We start from the raw sequence: 14447 nt of genomic DNA, 5'->3' as shown, positions 1-14447 counted from the left end.
GCACAACTAAAAAAACCCTTTTCTATTACTTGCCTGGAAATATCTACATTTATGCAAAGACTTTGAAATAAGTTTGTGTACAATGTAACTCACAACTCCTTTCCAATTTTTTACTTCGGTCACAGACAATCACACCACCACTGTTTAACTTCAATTCTTGTATTATCTTGGCTTTTATTATAGATTGTTTTATAGAATCCATGATCCTAACCTACATATTTTGCTTCACAATTTCTCCAATAAACATATTTGAATATTTTTATGAAGGGTTCAGTGTCTAGCAAGATTCCTAAAACAAATTAAGTCCCAGAGAGTTAAGTCACTAACTCAGAAGTTATTTGCTGAATATGGTTGCTAAACATGCCTCCTTCCTACCCAAATCAAACACCTGATATACTGTCATTTATTAGGGACGGATAAATGAGGCAAAGAGTCAGGTGGCTGATGAATTAATTCGAGTCTCAAGATTAAGTAAAGTTCTAACAGTTTTTTTTTCAATTTGTACTAAAAAAAAAAATCAAGACAAAAAGTAAGTAACACATCATTTTGATTAATTAACTATACCCAACTTGCATTTAGTGAGTGGAGTCACTTCAAATCTGTATGACATGAATTTAATACTTGCACCACTGACTGTATCAAACAAGCCTTAAAGACAGAGCAAGCAATTTTAAGAACAGTGATGGCACAACCTACTTACATCCAAAGCTTAACTATGCCCACCTTTAGAACCACAGAGGGCCATGATAAGGGGACTGTTGCTCTTGTCCAGCTCTCGGAGACAGGCACTGCCAGCATGATCTCTGATAACAGAGAGTTCCTTAAGGATTAAGGCCTGAAACCCAAGATTTCAGACATTCAGCATTTATTAAAAATACCATACACAAATAGCACTCTACCACTTGCCAGCAATACCTTCAGTAGTCAAAGGGAATTCAAAATACAATAAAGAGGGAGAAACCTAGATGTTGCTTTGGATAAAACCAGTTTACTTACTGGACTGCTTTTCAGAGGGTACCGATGCTGCTGTCTCCAATTGTAAAAAATTCAACAACTATCACAAAAAACCCCCCAACCCACTCTAGGACATACACAGGTGCCTGAAAGGAGGAAGAGTGGAAAAAAACGCAAGACACTTTTTTCAGCCAGACTGACACTTCAAAAAACTGGACAACTGTGTCAGTAGTTCATCATAGGCTGGGGTCTTCTGATTCTTTTTGTTACTGTTGTTTGGGTTCTTTTATTACTTTCTACATTTTTATAAAGCGAAAACTAGACATTAACTAGCCAAGAAGACAAATGTTTAAAACCACTGCAGACAATCAAAAGAGTGCTCTTCAGCTAACTTTGTCAGATCCCTGTCAAGCTTTTGGTCAACATTCATTGCTCTTCATCAAAATTTCTACAGAAAATTAGAAACAAGCCAGCATAACCAAAGTCCACTTAAATTTTGCCCTGATGGGGTAAGACAACACTTGCATATAAACAGATGTGCAACTGAAGGAATGATTTGCTTTGTGGATTAGGTTCTTGACTCTTACTGGCTTTTTACTAACTTAGCAAATATTGATAGATACAAGTAATACCATCCTGATTAGCTTTTAAATTTAATTCTCTTGTATGTCATCCTGGAACATCCAGACAGGAGGGAGTGAGGAACCATCTCCATTGTTTAATATTTCACTAAGGTTTTTAGATGCATAGAGGCACCTAAATGTTAAGCCTAGACAGGCTCAGCTGAAGTTGCACACCTAGGGACCCTATTTCCTCCTATTTTATGGTTACAGAAAATAACTTTGAACCTCACAATTTAGACTGATATATTCAGGAAGTCTCTACTCTAAATATGTAGCTATATAAATAAAAAATGTTACCTCTAGTGTCTCTTCTGCAGTACAGCCAGGCTGCTGCTGTAGCTTGCCAGTGTTCAGAGCTTCAATATACTCATCACATTTCTTATAGCCGGCATTCAGCAGCTCGTACTTTGCCTTTAGCAGTCCCTGCCCAGGGGTTACATCACCAATTCCAATTGAAAAGCCACGATTAGCTATTATTGAAAAAACAAACAAAAAAATCATCTTGATAGCTCAATCTGATATAGAAAAAAGATATATTAAACTCAGAAAATATGATCACTGGGATCATCACAAGGACTTATTAAGCACAGTAAGTTGTTTCACTGCTTCTGTCGGCTTCACAACTACCTTATTTTTTAAACCTAGTAGATCATATTTGAAGCAAAAATCCTGATCGTTCGCTCTGTATGTCTGCTTTAAGAAACTATTTCACAAAGAAACGTACTTCACCCCATACTTACAAAGATAGACAGGTGCAAGTCTGGCTAGTCGTGACATGGCATCTGCAGCTTCTACCTGTCCCCAATCTCTCAACAAGATGTAGAAGATGTTGTTCTTGGATCCAGAACCTAGGGTTCCTTTGTCCATACTGCCACTCATTAACTCACTGTTTTGAATTGTGACATCTAAAAACAGAGACAAAAAGAATTCATTATTTTTCTAAAACATTACTTAAGCTCTCATAACCAGTTATGGAGTAGGTTTTTTCGTAAGAACTCTACCCATGAAAAGTACATAGCTTCAACATGTACATTTAATTTGTCTATGAGTGCACAAGTATGTAAGAGGAACAGCCTACAACCTAAGCATACCAACTTGGGTTAAAATTTATTTCCCTTCCTCCTTAAAAAGGCAACTGTATCCAATTTAAGACTTGAGAAACACTGGGAACACTGCTTTTCATTAAGTATCTAAAATAAATTTAAATTCATTAACCAGAGTAAAATCTTCAGTCTTTTCTGTCCAGAAATAAAGTCCTCAATCATGCAGAATAAAACAAAGTTACTTATTGAGCAACAAAATTTCAGATTACAGTTCTTCAAAAAGATTCTTATAATGAGTTCAACTCAACTACCTCTGGAGGCAGAGCTTAAATTTAAAGGACGCATTGGACTCAGATGTCTCCTTAATTACAAGCACATCATAAAGACATCCATCTTGCCTTTGGGCCTGCACACATGCCTCTTTCAGATTACTTGCTTTTGCTTCTATTTCAGGCACTTGAATCTTCCTTATAAGCATTAGCCTTTAAGCAATTAAAAAGCATCTTCTTTTCATGAACTTCAAACATATTTTCTATGTGTCGCAGTTTTGCGTAGCTGGGTACTGGTAGAGAAGGGGGGGCTGCAGAGATGGCTGCTGCAAGCAGCAGCTAGTGCTCTCTGCAGGCCCCAGACTGTAAACATCAGCCAATTCAAGGCCAGAGTTGCTGTTGACCAGGGCCGAGGCACATATAAGGAGAAAAAAGTAAAACCAGAAGCAGCTGCATTTTGGCACCAGAGAAGGGAGTGATAAGATGTTAACGAGCTGTGCAGACACTAAGGCCAGTGAAGGGGGTGAGGAGGCGCCCCAGGTGCCAGAGAGAAAGATGCCCCTGCAGCCTGTGGATAAACCCATGATAAAGCAGGTGTCCCCCCACAGTCCATGGAAAAGGCCGAGACCCCACCTGTAGCCCGTGGAGGGGCTCCACGCTGGATGCAGCAGGTGGAGACATAGAGAAGATGCTGTGACACGCTTTGGAGCAAGGCCCTTCCAGCACTTGCAGCCCATGGAGAGAGACAGAGACACAGAGATGAGCAAGGGAGAGATTCGCGCCAGAACACATTTGCTGAGGGGAGGCTTATGAACCCACAGAGCACTGGGACTGAGAGACACAGTGATTTATTACTGCCCGCCATAGCAGTGATCCACGGCGGGGCAGCTGATGGAGAGATAAAGCCCTGTGGGAAAGGACTCATGTTGGAGAAGTTTGTGGAAGACTGTCTCCCGTGGGTGGGACCCCATGGTGCAGCAGAGGCAGTTGTGGAATGAATGCCCACTCTCGCCAAGAAGGAAACCAACTTGTGAGGAACTGACTGAAGCCCCCATTTTCCCAGTCCCTGCCCCTCCCTGTGCCACAACGCGGGGGAAGAAGGGAGTGAAATTATGACTAAAGTTAAGTCTGATAACAAGGGAGGGGTGGGGGGAAGTTTCACTTTTCATTATCCAACTCTGGTTTTACTGTGTGTGCAGTGTAGTGTAATAAATCAGTTTTCTTTCTTTTATTCTGCGTTGAGTCTGTTTTGCCCATGATGCTGATTGTGGAATGATCCCTCCCTGTCCTTATTTCAACTCCTAGGCCTCTCAAAATGTATCTTCTCCCCTGTCCAGCTGAAAAGGGGAGTGATAGACTGACATTGGTAGGCATCTGGCCTCCAGCCAGGTACTATGAGACCAGTATAATATTTGTTCGTCCTCAACTTTATTACACATCTTTCAAAGAACCAATATATGTCAATGGATCCAAAGCATTTTATGGAGAACACAGGATATGTTAGCACACTGCACCCTATTTTTCATGGGAACTTAGGTAATCATCTTCTTGAACCACATGCCACTGCTCTATCACTTACTACATATGCCAATATGTTTATAACCAACTTCACAAACATAGAGCAGTCCTATCTTCTAAAATTTTCGCTCAGTCTGCTGTAGGGTGGATTTGAGGCCCAATTGGTAAATTCTCAAGTCAACATTGCACAACAGAATTACTGTTAAGTAATGGCTCCTCCCTGGACTGCTTAACTCACGCTGATGAGCAGCAATGAGCCAAGCCCAAGGTTTTCGTCAGCTGTTACCACATGAATGTTAAACTCACAATAAGCAAAAACTTGCTCATCTCCTACAGCCTATTCAACCCTGCTGCTTTTGCTTTCTATCTGCCACTCTGACTCCCCTGACTAGAAGGATACAGATGGTTTGATATCCTAGGGATTCCTATCTTCCCTACATATCCTAATTCTTCTCACTGTTGTAATGTCTGTATTGCTAACCCTATTTAACCCTACGTAAGACTTTCATTTTTTTCCATTTATGCCTGTACAACCACGTCATGATCTTCTTTGCTTTAACTTCTCTCACCTAAAATACTGCCTTAGTATCACGACAAGCCTAGCATCATACAAAATACTTTTTTTTTTACAAGAAAACACACAAGTCTTTTTTTGTGTAGACTTTCAAACCATAGCTTTAGAAGCATTACTCACAAGAATCATTGTAACAGAGGTCTTCTCCCTTGCCACAGTACTGTTTGCCCTTGGTTCGCAGATTGGCTTTTACGGGACAATCATCACTGGGTTTGAGAATGAGGCTGAACACCTGTTTTCCTGTCCAGAGTGTTACAGGCTTAGGAAAACAAAGGGATAAGAATTAGGATTATACAGTTTAGGCTAAAATTACAGTAAAACAGCTAACAAGAATGTAACTGTAGAATTGTTATCTATACAGAACCTTTAACCTTTCTATACTGAACTGTACTTGCAGAAGTGCATAGCGGCATTCCTTTGAATATGGAAGCATTACTACACTATGACAGAACTGAAAACACTGACTGCTGAATGATTATCCTTTACATAAGGGCACGTGCTGGCATTTAGAGAAACATGCTCTATTGCTCTCTCTTACTGTCATGTTTCTCTTCAGGATTAGGGAAAAAAAATCTGCTGCTGTCATTTCATTTCCCAAAGAGATTGCATAATTTATAATTCCTTCTTTATGTAGTGCCTTTGCTTCACATTATTAGAAGGTTAAATATTCATATGACTATGTACTCCTCTCAGATGTAGATAAATGGAAGTAAGTATCACAGGCAGCAACAAAAATATTCATTGAGTGACAGAAGCAGTCAAAGACTAACTGCTTTTGGCTATTAGCAAAGTTCATCAACTGTGTAAAATTCACAGTAGGTAGGGCTCATAAATGCTCTGACTTTGCTTTAAATTAGTATTATTCACCAGTGTTTCAATTTTACTTTCTGGATTTCCCTAATATTATACTCACTGTTTTGCAATTTATAAATGAAGGCACAAGAACATGCAAACACTTAGTATTTAACAGATTTGAAAGCATTACCCAACTCTCTTCAAACAATACTGTTTCCTCAATTACAAAATTAATCAATCAAATACAGACACCCTTATATGCATCTGAAGGGTTACCAGACTCATACCTATTAAATGATACTATAGCTTTCTTCAGAGTTTGTGTCAAATACACAAATACTCCGCTCTTCATGATTTAGGTTTTTTGCGTACATGATGTAACAATAGAAAAACCCCAACCTTAAAACAAAATCCAAACAAACAGAAAATCACACAGCACTCATCGTCTTTAATTTTCAACATATGGCCAGGTTAACAGCTGAAGCATACTATTTCCCAGGTTCAACACCTCCTAAACCTGAGATACTGAAACCAAGAACTGTAGAGCATTTCAGGATGTTACTTGAGGGCACCCACTTAGCCCTGTATTAATCTGCACAGCCAGTAACAGTGAGGTTATGAAGAACAATGTATCTTCTACTGACCATCAACAGCCAAATATTCTTGCTTACAGTAAAGCAGAGTAGCAAAGCTGTACTTGAACCCTGAAGGAACCCTCCTTCTGGACTGCACCACACCAGATTGACTCTGTTCAGCATTGGGTACCATCAAACAACTTCTGCATAGTTTTGACCCTGAAATCTGATCCTTGCAAACACAAAATCTCATACAATGCTAATGTCCAAGAAAACAAGAACTACCTCTGCTGGGAATGTCACCATAGGTCAAGAACCCACAACACAGAAAGTCTTAGTAACATTAAAAACAGTAGTTGGACCTACCTTCAGAATTGCAGGAGGCGGAAGACGTACTTTAATCTTTTCATCCTTACCAACCAGGATAGAAGCAATAATTTGACAGGCTTTGGCTCTATCAAAAAAGGTATCTTTTAACGTAAGAAGATAGGCACCTAGAATGTAAAAAACTATTAATGTGGCAGACTGAAATGAGTTTAACTTTAAAAGCTATTCCATATTCTGTATCAGTGAATTCATCCTAATCTTATTTACCTACTTATTATGCAAAATGACAATAGTTTAGACAGCTTCACCTGTAAATCCTTTCTGGAACTTTTTAATTGCTCCATATTCAATTTTCTAATAATCAAACCCAGTGTATTTCTATGATCTGTTCTCCCTCTCAGAGTCTATCCCATAGATAAAAATAAGGCATTAATTTTTGTACAGTTTTTTTATATCCATCTGATGTTTTGCAAAGAATTAAGGAAACCTGAAGGTAACTCAAAGTTAAAACCAATTTTTGACTAATAAACTCAACTCCTCGACCATAATCACAAACAGTTTACACTGTCTATGTAATGCTTACAAAAATCCCAAACATTCATGTTCTCTGCTGGAGCTACACTGCAAAACATATGCAAAGGTAATAATAACCACACCTACAAAAGTAGACAGTATCAGAAAAGATTCTGTGGACATCATTACATTTCAGACTAACAATGGCCTTACTTCCTAATGTCACTTTGACTTGTGAAAGAGGAATTTTTTTAATCAATATAGAGAAATTCTGGAAAAGAGGGAAGTGAAAGAACAACTCTTACATCACACAGCTCTAAAACAAGCTAACATGAACTACCTGTGAGGAAATCCTGAATAGCAGCAATGAGTGGTTCTCCATTTCTTGGTGTTACTAAGTTTGCTTTAGTCTGTATGATACAAGAAACAAACAAACAAGCATCAATATTTCATTTCATAGGGCAACTTACAATTCAAGTCAGTTATTTTAGCAAAAATTCTAAGAGCTTATTCTATCCAAGTACAACTGTCTTCAAAGAGAAGGAATAAACTACAAGTTTCAGTTCCCAGTCCATGTAAATATACTGACAGTTGAGGCATAATTGGAAATAACAAAGCACTAGTTGCCATCAGCTTGATGGGTTTGGTAGGTTACAGTTCAAATGGGACAAGGAAGGGAACACAAACCAGCTTCAAGAATCTGAGAAGGGACAGAAGAGGCTACGTGCACTGCAGGGAGTTAGTGAAATATTGCAAGCTATGTGACCCCTACTGATATGTAATCATCAAGCTAGCCACTTCCACTCGCCCCAGTTCCTCACACCTTCCTCAGACTACTGCTCCAGTTCATTTGCTGTAACTATGCAGCAATTTTACCTGAACAGTTCACAGCTCTACACAGACCTGAATGACACACTTTGGGGCGTATGTGGAGTTACATTTTCTTTTTAAGCTCCCAAATCAGTTGAACAAAGCAACACATTCTACAGCCAACAATTGTGCTGATACGTATGAAGTAGCAGTGGCATGCAGTCACCCTAAAGGACAAAGTACTGGAAAATTCTCAGATTGCTGCTACTGACTCCCACACCACAGATCAATGACTGCAACCACCAGATCCCTCTTTGTTTACCTACCCTCCCTTCTCCCTTTTTTCCCCTGCCTTCAAGAGCCTACTTGTCCCCTGCCTTCTTTGGTAAACTGCCTTCTCCAGTACAAGCACACTATTGCTGCCTCACTTCCATGGTCTCGCCACCTGCGGTTGCTGGGCTGTCAAACCAAAAGCAAAGTACCCACCTGTCTGGTAAGAGAGACACCTTATTTCGGTAGTGATCACTAAGGACAGTCAGGCAGAAACACGTAAAAAACATTTACCTAAAACCACTGAATTTTCCACAGGTGCTAAACATAAGTCTATTAGTGTACCACTATGTAACAGTCCTAATACATTCTAAACTCTCTTTTGCAGAGTTTTCAGGCAGCTGCACAGTCACACATTACCCATACCCACGAACCTTGATAATGTTTCAGGTTTCACATGGAAGTTCAGGATTACAGAGCTCAACTCATCTGTCACTACCAAAATCCCAACCCAAACACGATCTACATACCCCCATTAAAACAAGTGCCTCTGCTTTTGCTTCTTCTGTCTGAGGAAGGTGAAGGTTCATCTCATCTCCATCAAAGTCTGCATTGTATGGTGTACAGACACATTCGTTAAACCGGAATGTTCTATGAGGTTTTACTCTGGCCTGCAAGGCAAAAAAAAGTTAAAAAAAAATAAATTAGAAGACTGCTGTATATGCAGTCAAGCACACTAAAAAACGAGACACTATGCCTGAGTGCTTCCTTGTAGGTTTTGTCCTTTCTTTATATCAAAGGCATGCATCAACATTTCTGATTATAGACTTTACCTCAACCAGGAACAGACAGAAATTGTACTCAGGTTATATTATGCAAGTGTAGTCAGTAACTTCCATTATCACTTTATAAAAAGCACAAAACACAGTGTGTTTTGTAAAGATCACATCAGCTGTACAAAAATGAAATGCTTATGTAATAACAGATGCCAAGGTCAATTACAGCTACTAACAGCATGGTCTGGGGAGCATACTGCTCCATTGCACAGCAATTCCTATGCAGAAGCACAACTGCACTGTGTTCACGCTTGCTCCCATGCAGTGTTTAAGAACAAGCAGTTTATTTTTGTGTGTGCAAGAGAAACACCAGCAAAAGTAAACCACCTAATAGTCAGGGATGCACTACCTGCATGTAAGGCTGCATACACACTTACAATGTGAGCCATGATGCTCAGCTTATGAAGAGAGGGTTGTCGATTGAACAGGACTATGTCACCATCTATAAGATGTCGCTCCACAGTATCGCCAAACTTCAGCTCTTGGGCCATCTTTTCTCTGTTTCCGTATTTCAAAAACCTTGTAGTAACACAGAGTCAGAAGAAATCAAGTCAGAAAGGTGTCAAAGACAACTGCAAATAAACTCTGTGTTCATAATGCAACTTATTTCATTAAATGTTGGAGTACTTGTATTACAATAAGACAAGACTGTCATTAAATATGAATCACTAAATATCAGCCCTGCTGCTATTTTAAATAAAGAATGTTAACTAATGTCACAAAAACAAAGCTACAGTTTTAAGTTAATCTAGTAAGAAAAAAGTCTGTTTATAAAAACAAAAATATTGCTTCAATTGCATCAAGGAGTACATGGAGTTTCACTCATATACTATCATTTCTTACTACCATAAACTGACTGCAGATTTATACTGCCACGAACACAGACAGCAAAATTTACCTAAAGCTGCCTTTTTTCATTTAACACTGTACTACACCCTCTGTTCTGAATGAGACTGAGTCACCACAAAAACACACACACACAAAAAAAAACCTAATTGAAGTTCACTATGATTAGTGTGTTCATTTAAATTAAAAACCAACAGGTTAACTAAAGAAAAAATTGTAACGTTAAATCTGAAGAGATAGTGGCTTCTTTTTTTTTGTTACTGCCCTTTATGATTGATTGTAAAAATAAATTCTAATCCCTGTAACTCTTTTCACACAGCTGTAAGAACAAGTGGATATGGAGAGTTAAAAGTGAATCATTACAGGTAAGCATGATACCTTTTCATCTGTGTGTGCCTTTGTTGTATGAAGTTGGCTCCGGGATGAACATCAGGACCATTACGCACAAGTTTCCTCATGAAATTAATATTTGCTTTGTTCACCTGTTGGATGAAGACTTCAATCAGAAACAAATGGAAAACATTTCAGGACCTCTTGCTTTTGCTAGTAGCTTTTGTGTTCTCAAGTTTTAGGGTCAAATGACAATCCCTCTCATAGCTTCCAGCTGCCGAAGGCAACAGGTTAGAGGGAATAGAGAAGGAAAATGTAAGCCAATTTTAGAAGCAGGATATCAAAGAAAAAATTAATTTAAATTTTGGAAGTAAATTCAGAAATAAAAATACACAACCACTCCTCAGATATACCAACAAACATATAAGCACAAGTTCAAAAAATATAAAGTAAAACTCTTCTTACTCCTTATACCATGTGCCTTCACAGTACATGTTTCTGACAATACAAACTTCACTTACCAGAAGCAAGAGAACCAGCAAAATGCCACTGATAACATTCTGAACATCAAGTAATACATTCACTCCCTTGCATAGTCTTCTATAGTATGGCTTTCAAGAATGACAGCACTGATGGCTGGTTAAACAAAAAGTATACAAGACGTTTTGGTTCTATACTACTCACCTTTTCAGGAAAGGTCAGTATTTTAGCAACATGAATAGGCACTGCTACTTCATCTATTCTTAAGTTAGGATCAGGTGAAATGACTGTTCTGCCAGAGAAATCCACTCGCTTTCCAGAGAGATTACCTCTAAAACGACCTAATGAAAGAAGCAAGTGAAAACATTTTCTCTATAAAAGCTGTTTACAAAATATTATCTCTTAAGACAGCACATCAGAAAATCTTTCAAGCTACAACACTGAAGCACAACACAATAGTACTTGAGAGATGCTTTAGAATAGCAAATACTTGTGGCCTAATTTATAAAGTAATTAAACTTTGTAGACAAACCTTGCTTTCCCTTAAGTCTCTGTACAAAGCCCCTGGTCCATTTTTTAGGTGCCATGTTGAGAGGAATTCCTGAGAGCTCACTGTTAATGTACAGGGCACACTGCAATTGAAGAAAGTCCCAGTCTTCCATAATCATCTGTGTTTTGGCTCCTGAGATCCTATGCTAAACAAAACAGTAATCCAGTTCAGAAAATACATATAACAACACATACGTAACGAGGATTTTTCTGAGATAAGTACAACTTTTCGTTCAAAATGAGTATTAAAAAAATTCCATACTTCTGAATTCAAAAGGCAAGATACCTTCTACCACAATGCATAGTGCTATAGCGTAATGTCATTCAAAGAGAATAAAAAAAAAATTCCTTGACTACCTCTGACTTTAGACAAATGCTCACAAAATTACATATTTGTTTAAATTGTATTTTTTCCCAGGCCCAAACCAGAACTCAAATGGAAAAAAGCATTTCTTATGATCTACCAGATCTTCAGTAGGTCCTACACTGCAAGCAGCCAACTCCATCTGAAGCACATTTCTTTATTTCTTTCAATAAAATTGCAGTACAGTACAGAGTGTTTGCTAGGTTGTAAGCAGCAAAACAAGCAAAACTACTTGTTATATTCAATTCTAACCCAATCTTTCAGAAAACAACGTTCTCTCAGAACTTAGAAGGTAACTCACCTTTTTTATTACATCATTAAGGAAAATTATCTCTGTCAGTTTCATTGTTAAATCATCTTCATTGGTGCCAGACTTCAAGTCGCTCACCACAGAGGGTCTGATACACAGTGGAGGCACCAGGAGTCGCGTGAGGATCAAATCTGAAGGTTTACCTGCTTCTGGGTTCATTAGAAGCAGAGGGATATCTTCCGCTGGGATTCTTTTGAAGAGGTTCAATACTACTAAAGGATTTAAGTTTTCCTACAAAATCCATTGGAGAAAGGGGAGAACAAGCCATCATGTAACAGTTTCAGTGCTTGCCCCCTTCCCGTATTTACTCCTTGCTCAAAACTAAAAGTATTTAAAAAAGACAAATAGTTAAGAACTATTAATGCCAACAAAAATGCGTTTTGTTCAGAGCCAATTCTTTTAGTATCTCAGTTACTAACTTGCTTTCTTTCCTTCCTTTTTCTCCTTTAAATCAGTGTTTACAACTGTTAACAGGGTATTTCAATTAATTGTCAAAGCAACTCAACCTCTCACAACAATTTTATGGTATGTTACAATTATTTTACTAGTAGCAATTAACATGAATTACAGTACTTTCTAGACTCTCTTTCTAAAAAATACTTTCTTTCCTCTCCATACAGCTACTGCTGCAGCGTAAGAAACTCCAGACACTCGCTACTTTTTCTAAATTTGCACCTCAGGATTCTCCCAGCTTTCAAAGACCAGAAGGAAACCACACATAATGCAAAGCTGGATGAAAAAATACGGTCAGACCATTATGTTTCCTTTCTCCTTCTCAACATCCCCCTCCCCCCGCCCCAAACTCGGTGCACTGCAATTATCTCAAAGCTACAGTAAATCTGCATGCACACACAAAACTTCCACAGGCCTTGCTTCTTCCTTTTCTCACTTACAGAAGTTTGACACACCAAGAATATTCCCCTTCCTCACAGACAGAAAGCTGCGTATCACCACAAGGATTAAGCTGCTGCATTTAGAACCTTTTATTTCAAGCACAAAAACCAACAGAAAATTTAAGTCACAATAAAATTCACCTGAGCTCTTCCCAGTAAGGGTTCTACTTCTTTGTTATGCTCTATGGCAGTTTCAAAGGACTGAAGAAAAGTAGATACTACTGGATCTACCACTTTCTTATTGGTCTTGTACTTTTCATGTATTATTTTCAACAAACCACACTTCTTCACAGTTCCTGAAAGCAAATAAACACGGGCTCTTTTTTGCTTTGAAACACCCACAAAAAAAAACCCAAAACAGACAATAAAACCAACACAGAACTTGCACAGACTAGTATAAGTGCTTCCCAAATTTTTTTTTTTAACCAAAGTATGGTGAACTACCACTTAATTTTGTAAAAGCCTAATTTTCCTGCCCCCTATATGTACATGTGGCACTTATAATGAAGGAGCTGTCTATTAATTCAGGCAACTCAAAATGTTAATGGGTTAAAAATGGAAAAAATTAAGTTCTGAATTAATTATCCACTAAGAATCTGTAACACTGCAAGACTTTTAAGAGCAGTATCACTTGATCAGAGTACATGAAAGGAAAAACTGTATTTTGGAAAAAAGTGAAATCTTATTATGATGCTCTTCTCTGAAGAACAGAGTCCAGTGTAACCCAAGATCACTGTAGCTCAGATACTGCCAAGCTGCAGAACATACCCTCTAAGAGGATGGAACCACATCTAATATTAAAAACCACTCCTATTTAGTAGGACAATGAAAAATGAAGTTAACTCTAAAGCAAAGCATACAAATGCTTCTAAGTTAAGGTACTGATCACTGACAAGAACTTCTAATATTTTCAAAACCATGTTAAAGAGGGGTTTCTTTGCCATTAACCAAGTATCAAATATTGGTTACTGCCATGAAGAGATACAACACGAAACTAAGAAACAAAACAGCACAATGACTCTATCCACATAAGCAAGAGGTGAGCAGGTACACATCTGGGATTAAGAATGATGTTACCTGTTGCTTTATAAAGGCCAGAGAGAATACCCATTAGCTGTAGAACAAGCAAGCCTATTCTGATTTTGGTGTCTATTTCAGCCATCAAGGTAAAGACTGTCAGAGCAGATAGTGATCAGTATTTGCTAATGCCAACACTCACCATTAAAGGCACCACAGTAAGGACAAGTGTTTTTCTTTCGGCACTTTTCAGATACTTTCTTTTTCAGCCCTCTCTTTTGAAGGTATGTAAGGCCAGGTCGCTTCAGGTAATCCAAAAATTGCTTTTTTTCTTCCACTGACAGCATGATACGGCAACAAGTTTTGCAGATCATCTTAAATGTAAATGCACATAAACACAACTGTTTAACAGACACACTCAGAGCTGCACCACCTTCTGCTGTAACTCCTGTTCTTCAACAGAGTGCAGCTTTTTGAATGAAACACAACAGTCTCGGTTGAAAGACCATTTCATATGCTAAAATACACAAAAAAATGTACATGGGGGGAAT

The 14447-nt window shown here is 38.3% G+C and overlaps 1 protein-coding gene across 1 annotated transcript in view; it reads right to left on the bottom strand.

Moving 5' to 3' along the window:
• The window catches only part of POLR3A (RNA polymerase III subunit A), a gene marked incomplete at its 5' end in the record, with an annotated part of 31049 nt that overhangs the window by 14988 nt on the left and 1614 nt on the right, over nt 1–14447 (bottom strand). The window contains 14 exons of the mRNA XM_084264311.1: nt 724–835; nt 1875–2047; nt 2318–2482; nt 5102–5240; nt 6718–6845; nt 7532–7601; nt 8802–8942; nt 9485–9626; nt 10332–10435; nt 10968–11104; nt 11296–11458; nt 11978–12217; nt 13021–13175; nt 14099–14270. Of these exons, the coding sequence (XP_084120437.1) occupies nt 724–835; nt 1875–2047; nt 2318–2482; nt 5102–5240; nt 6718–6845; nt 7532–7601; nt 8802–8942; nt 9485–9626; nt 10332–10435; nt 10968–11104; nt 11296–11458; nt 11978–12217; nt 13021–13175; nt 14099–14270 (2041 nt within the window). The remainder of the gene's footprint in view (nt 1–723; nt 836–1874; nt 2048–2317; nt 2483–5101; nt 5241–6717; nt 6846–7531; nt 7602–8801; nt 8943–9484; nt 9627–10331; nt 10436–10967; nt 11105–11295; nt 11459–11977; nt 12218–13020; nt 13176–14098; nt 14271–14447) is intronic.

This window comes from Gallinula chloropus, assembly GCF_964237585.1.
Source record: "Gallinula chloropus genome assembly, chromosome: 5".
NCBI lineage: Eukaryota > Metazoa > Chordata > Aves > Gruiformes > Rallidae > Gallinula > Gallinula chloropus.
Note: the sequence above shows the minus strand (reverse complement) of the source record. Positions and strands in the feature narration are given on the sequence as shown.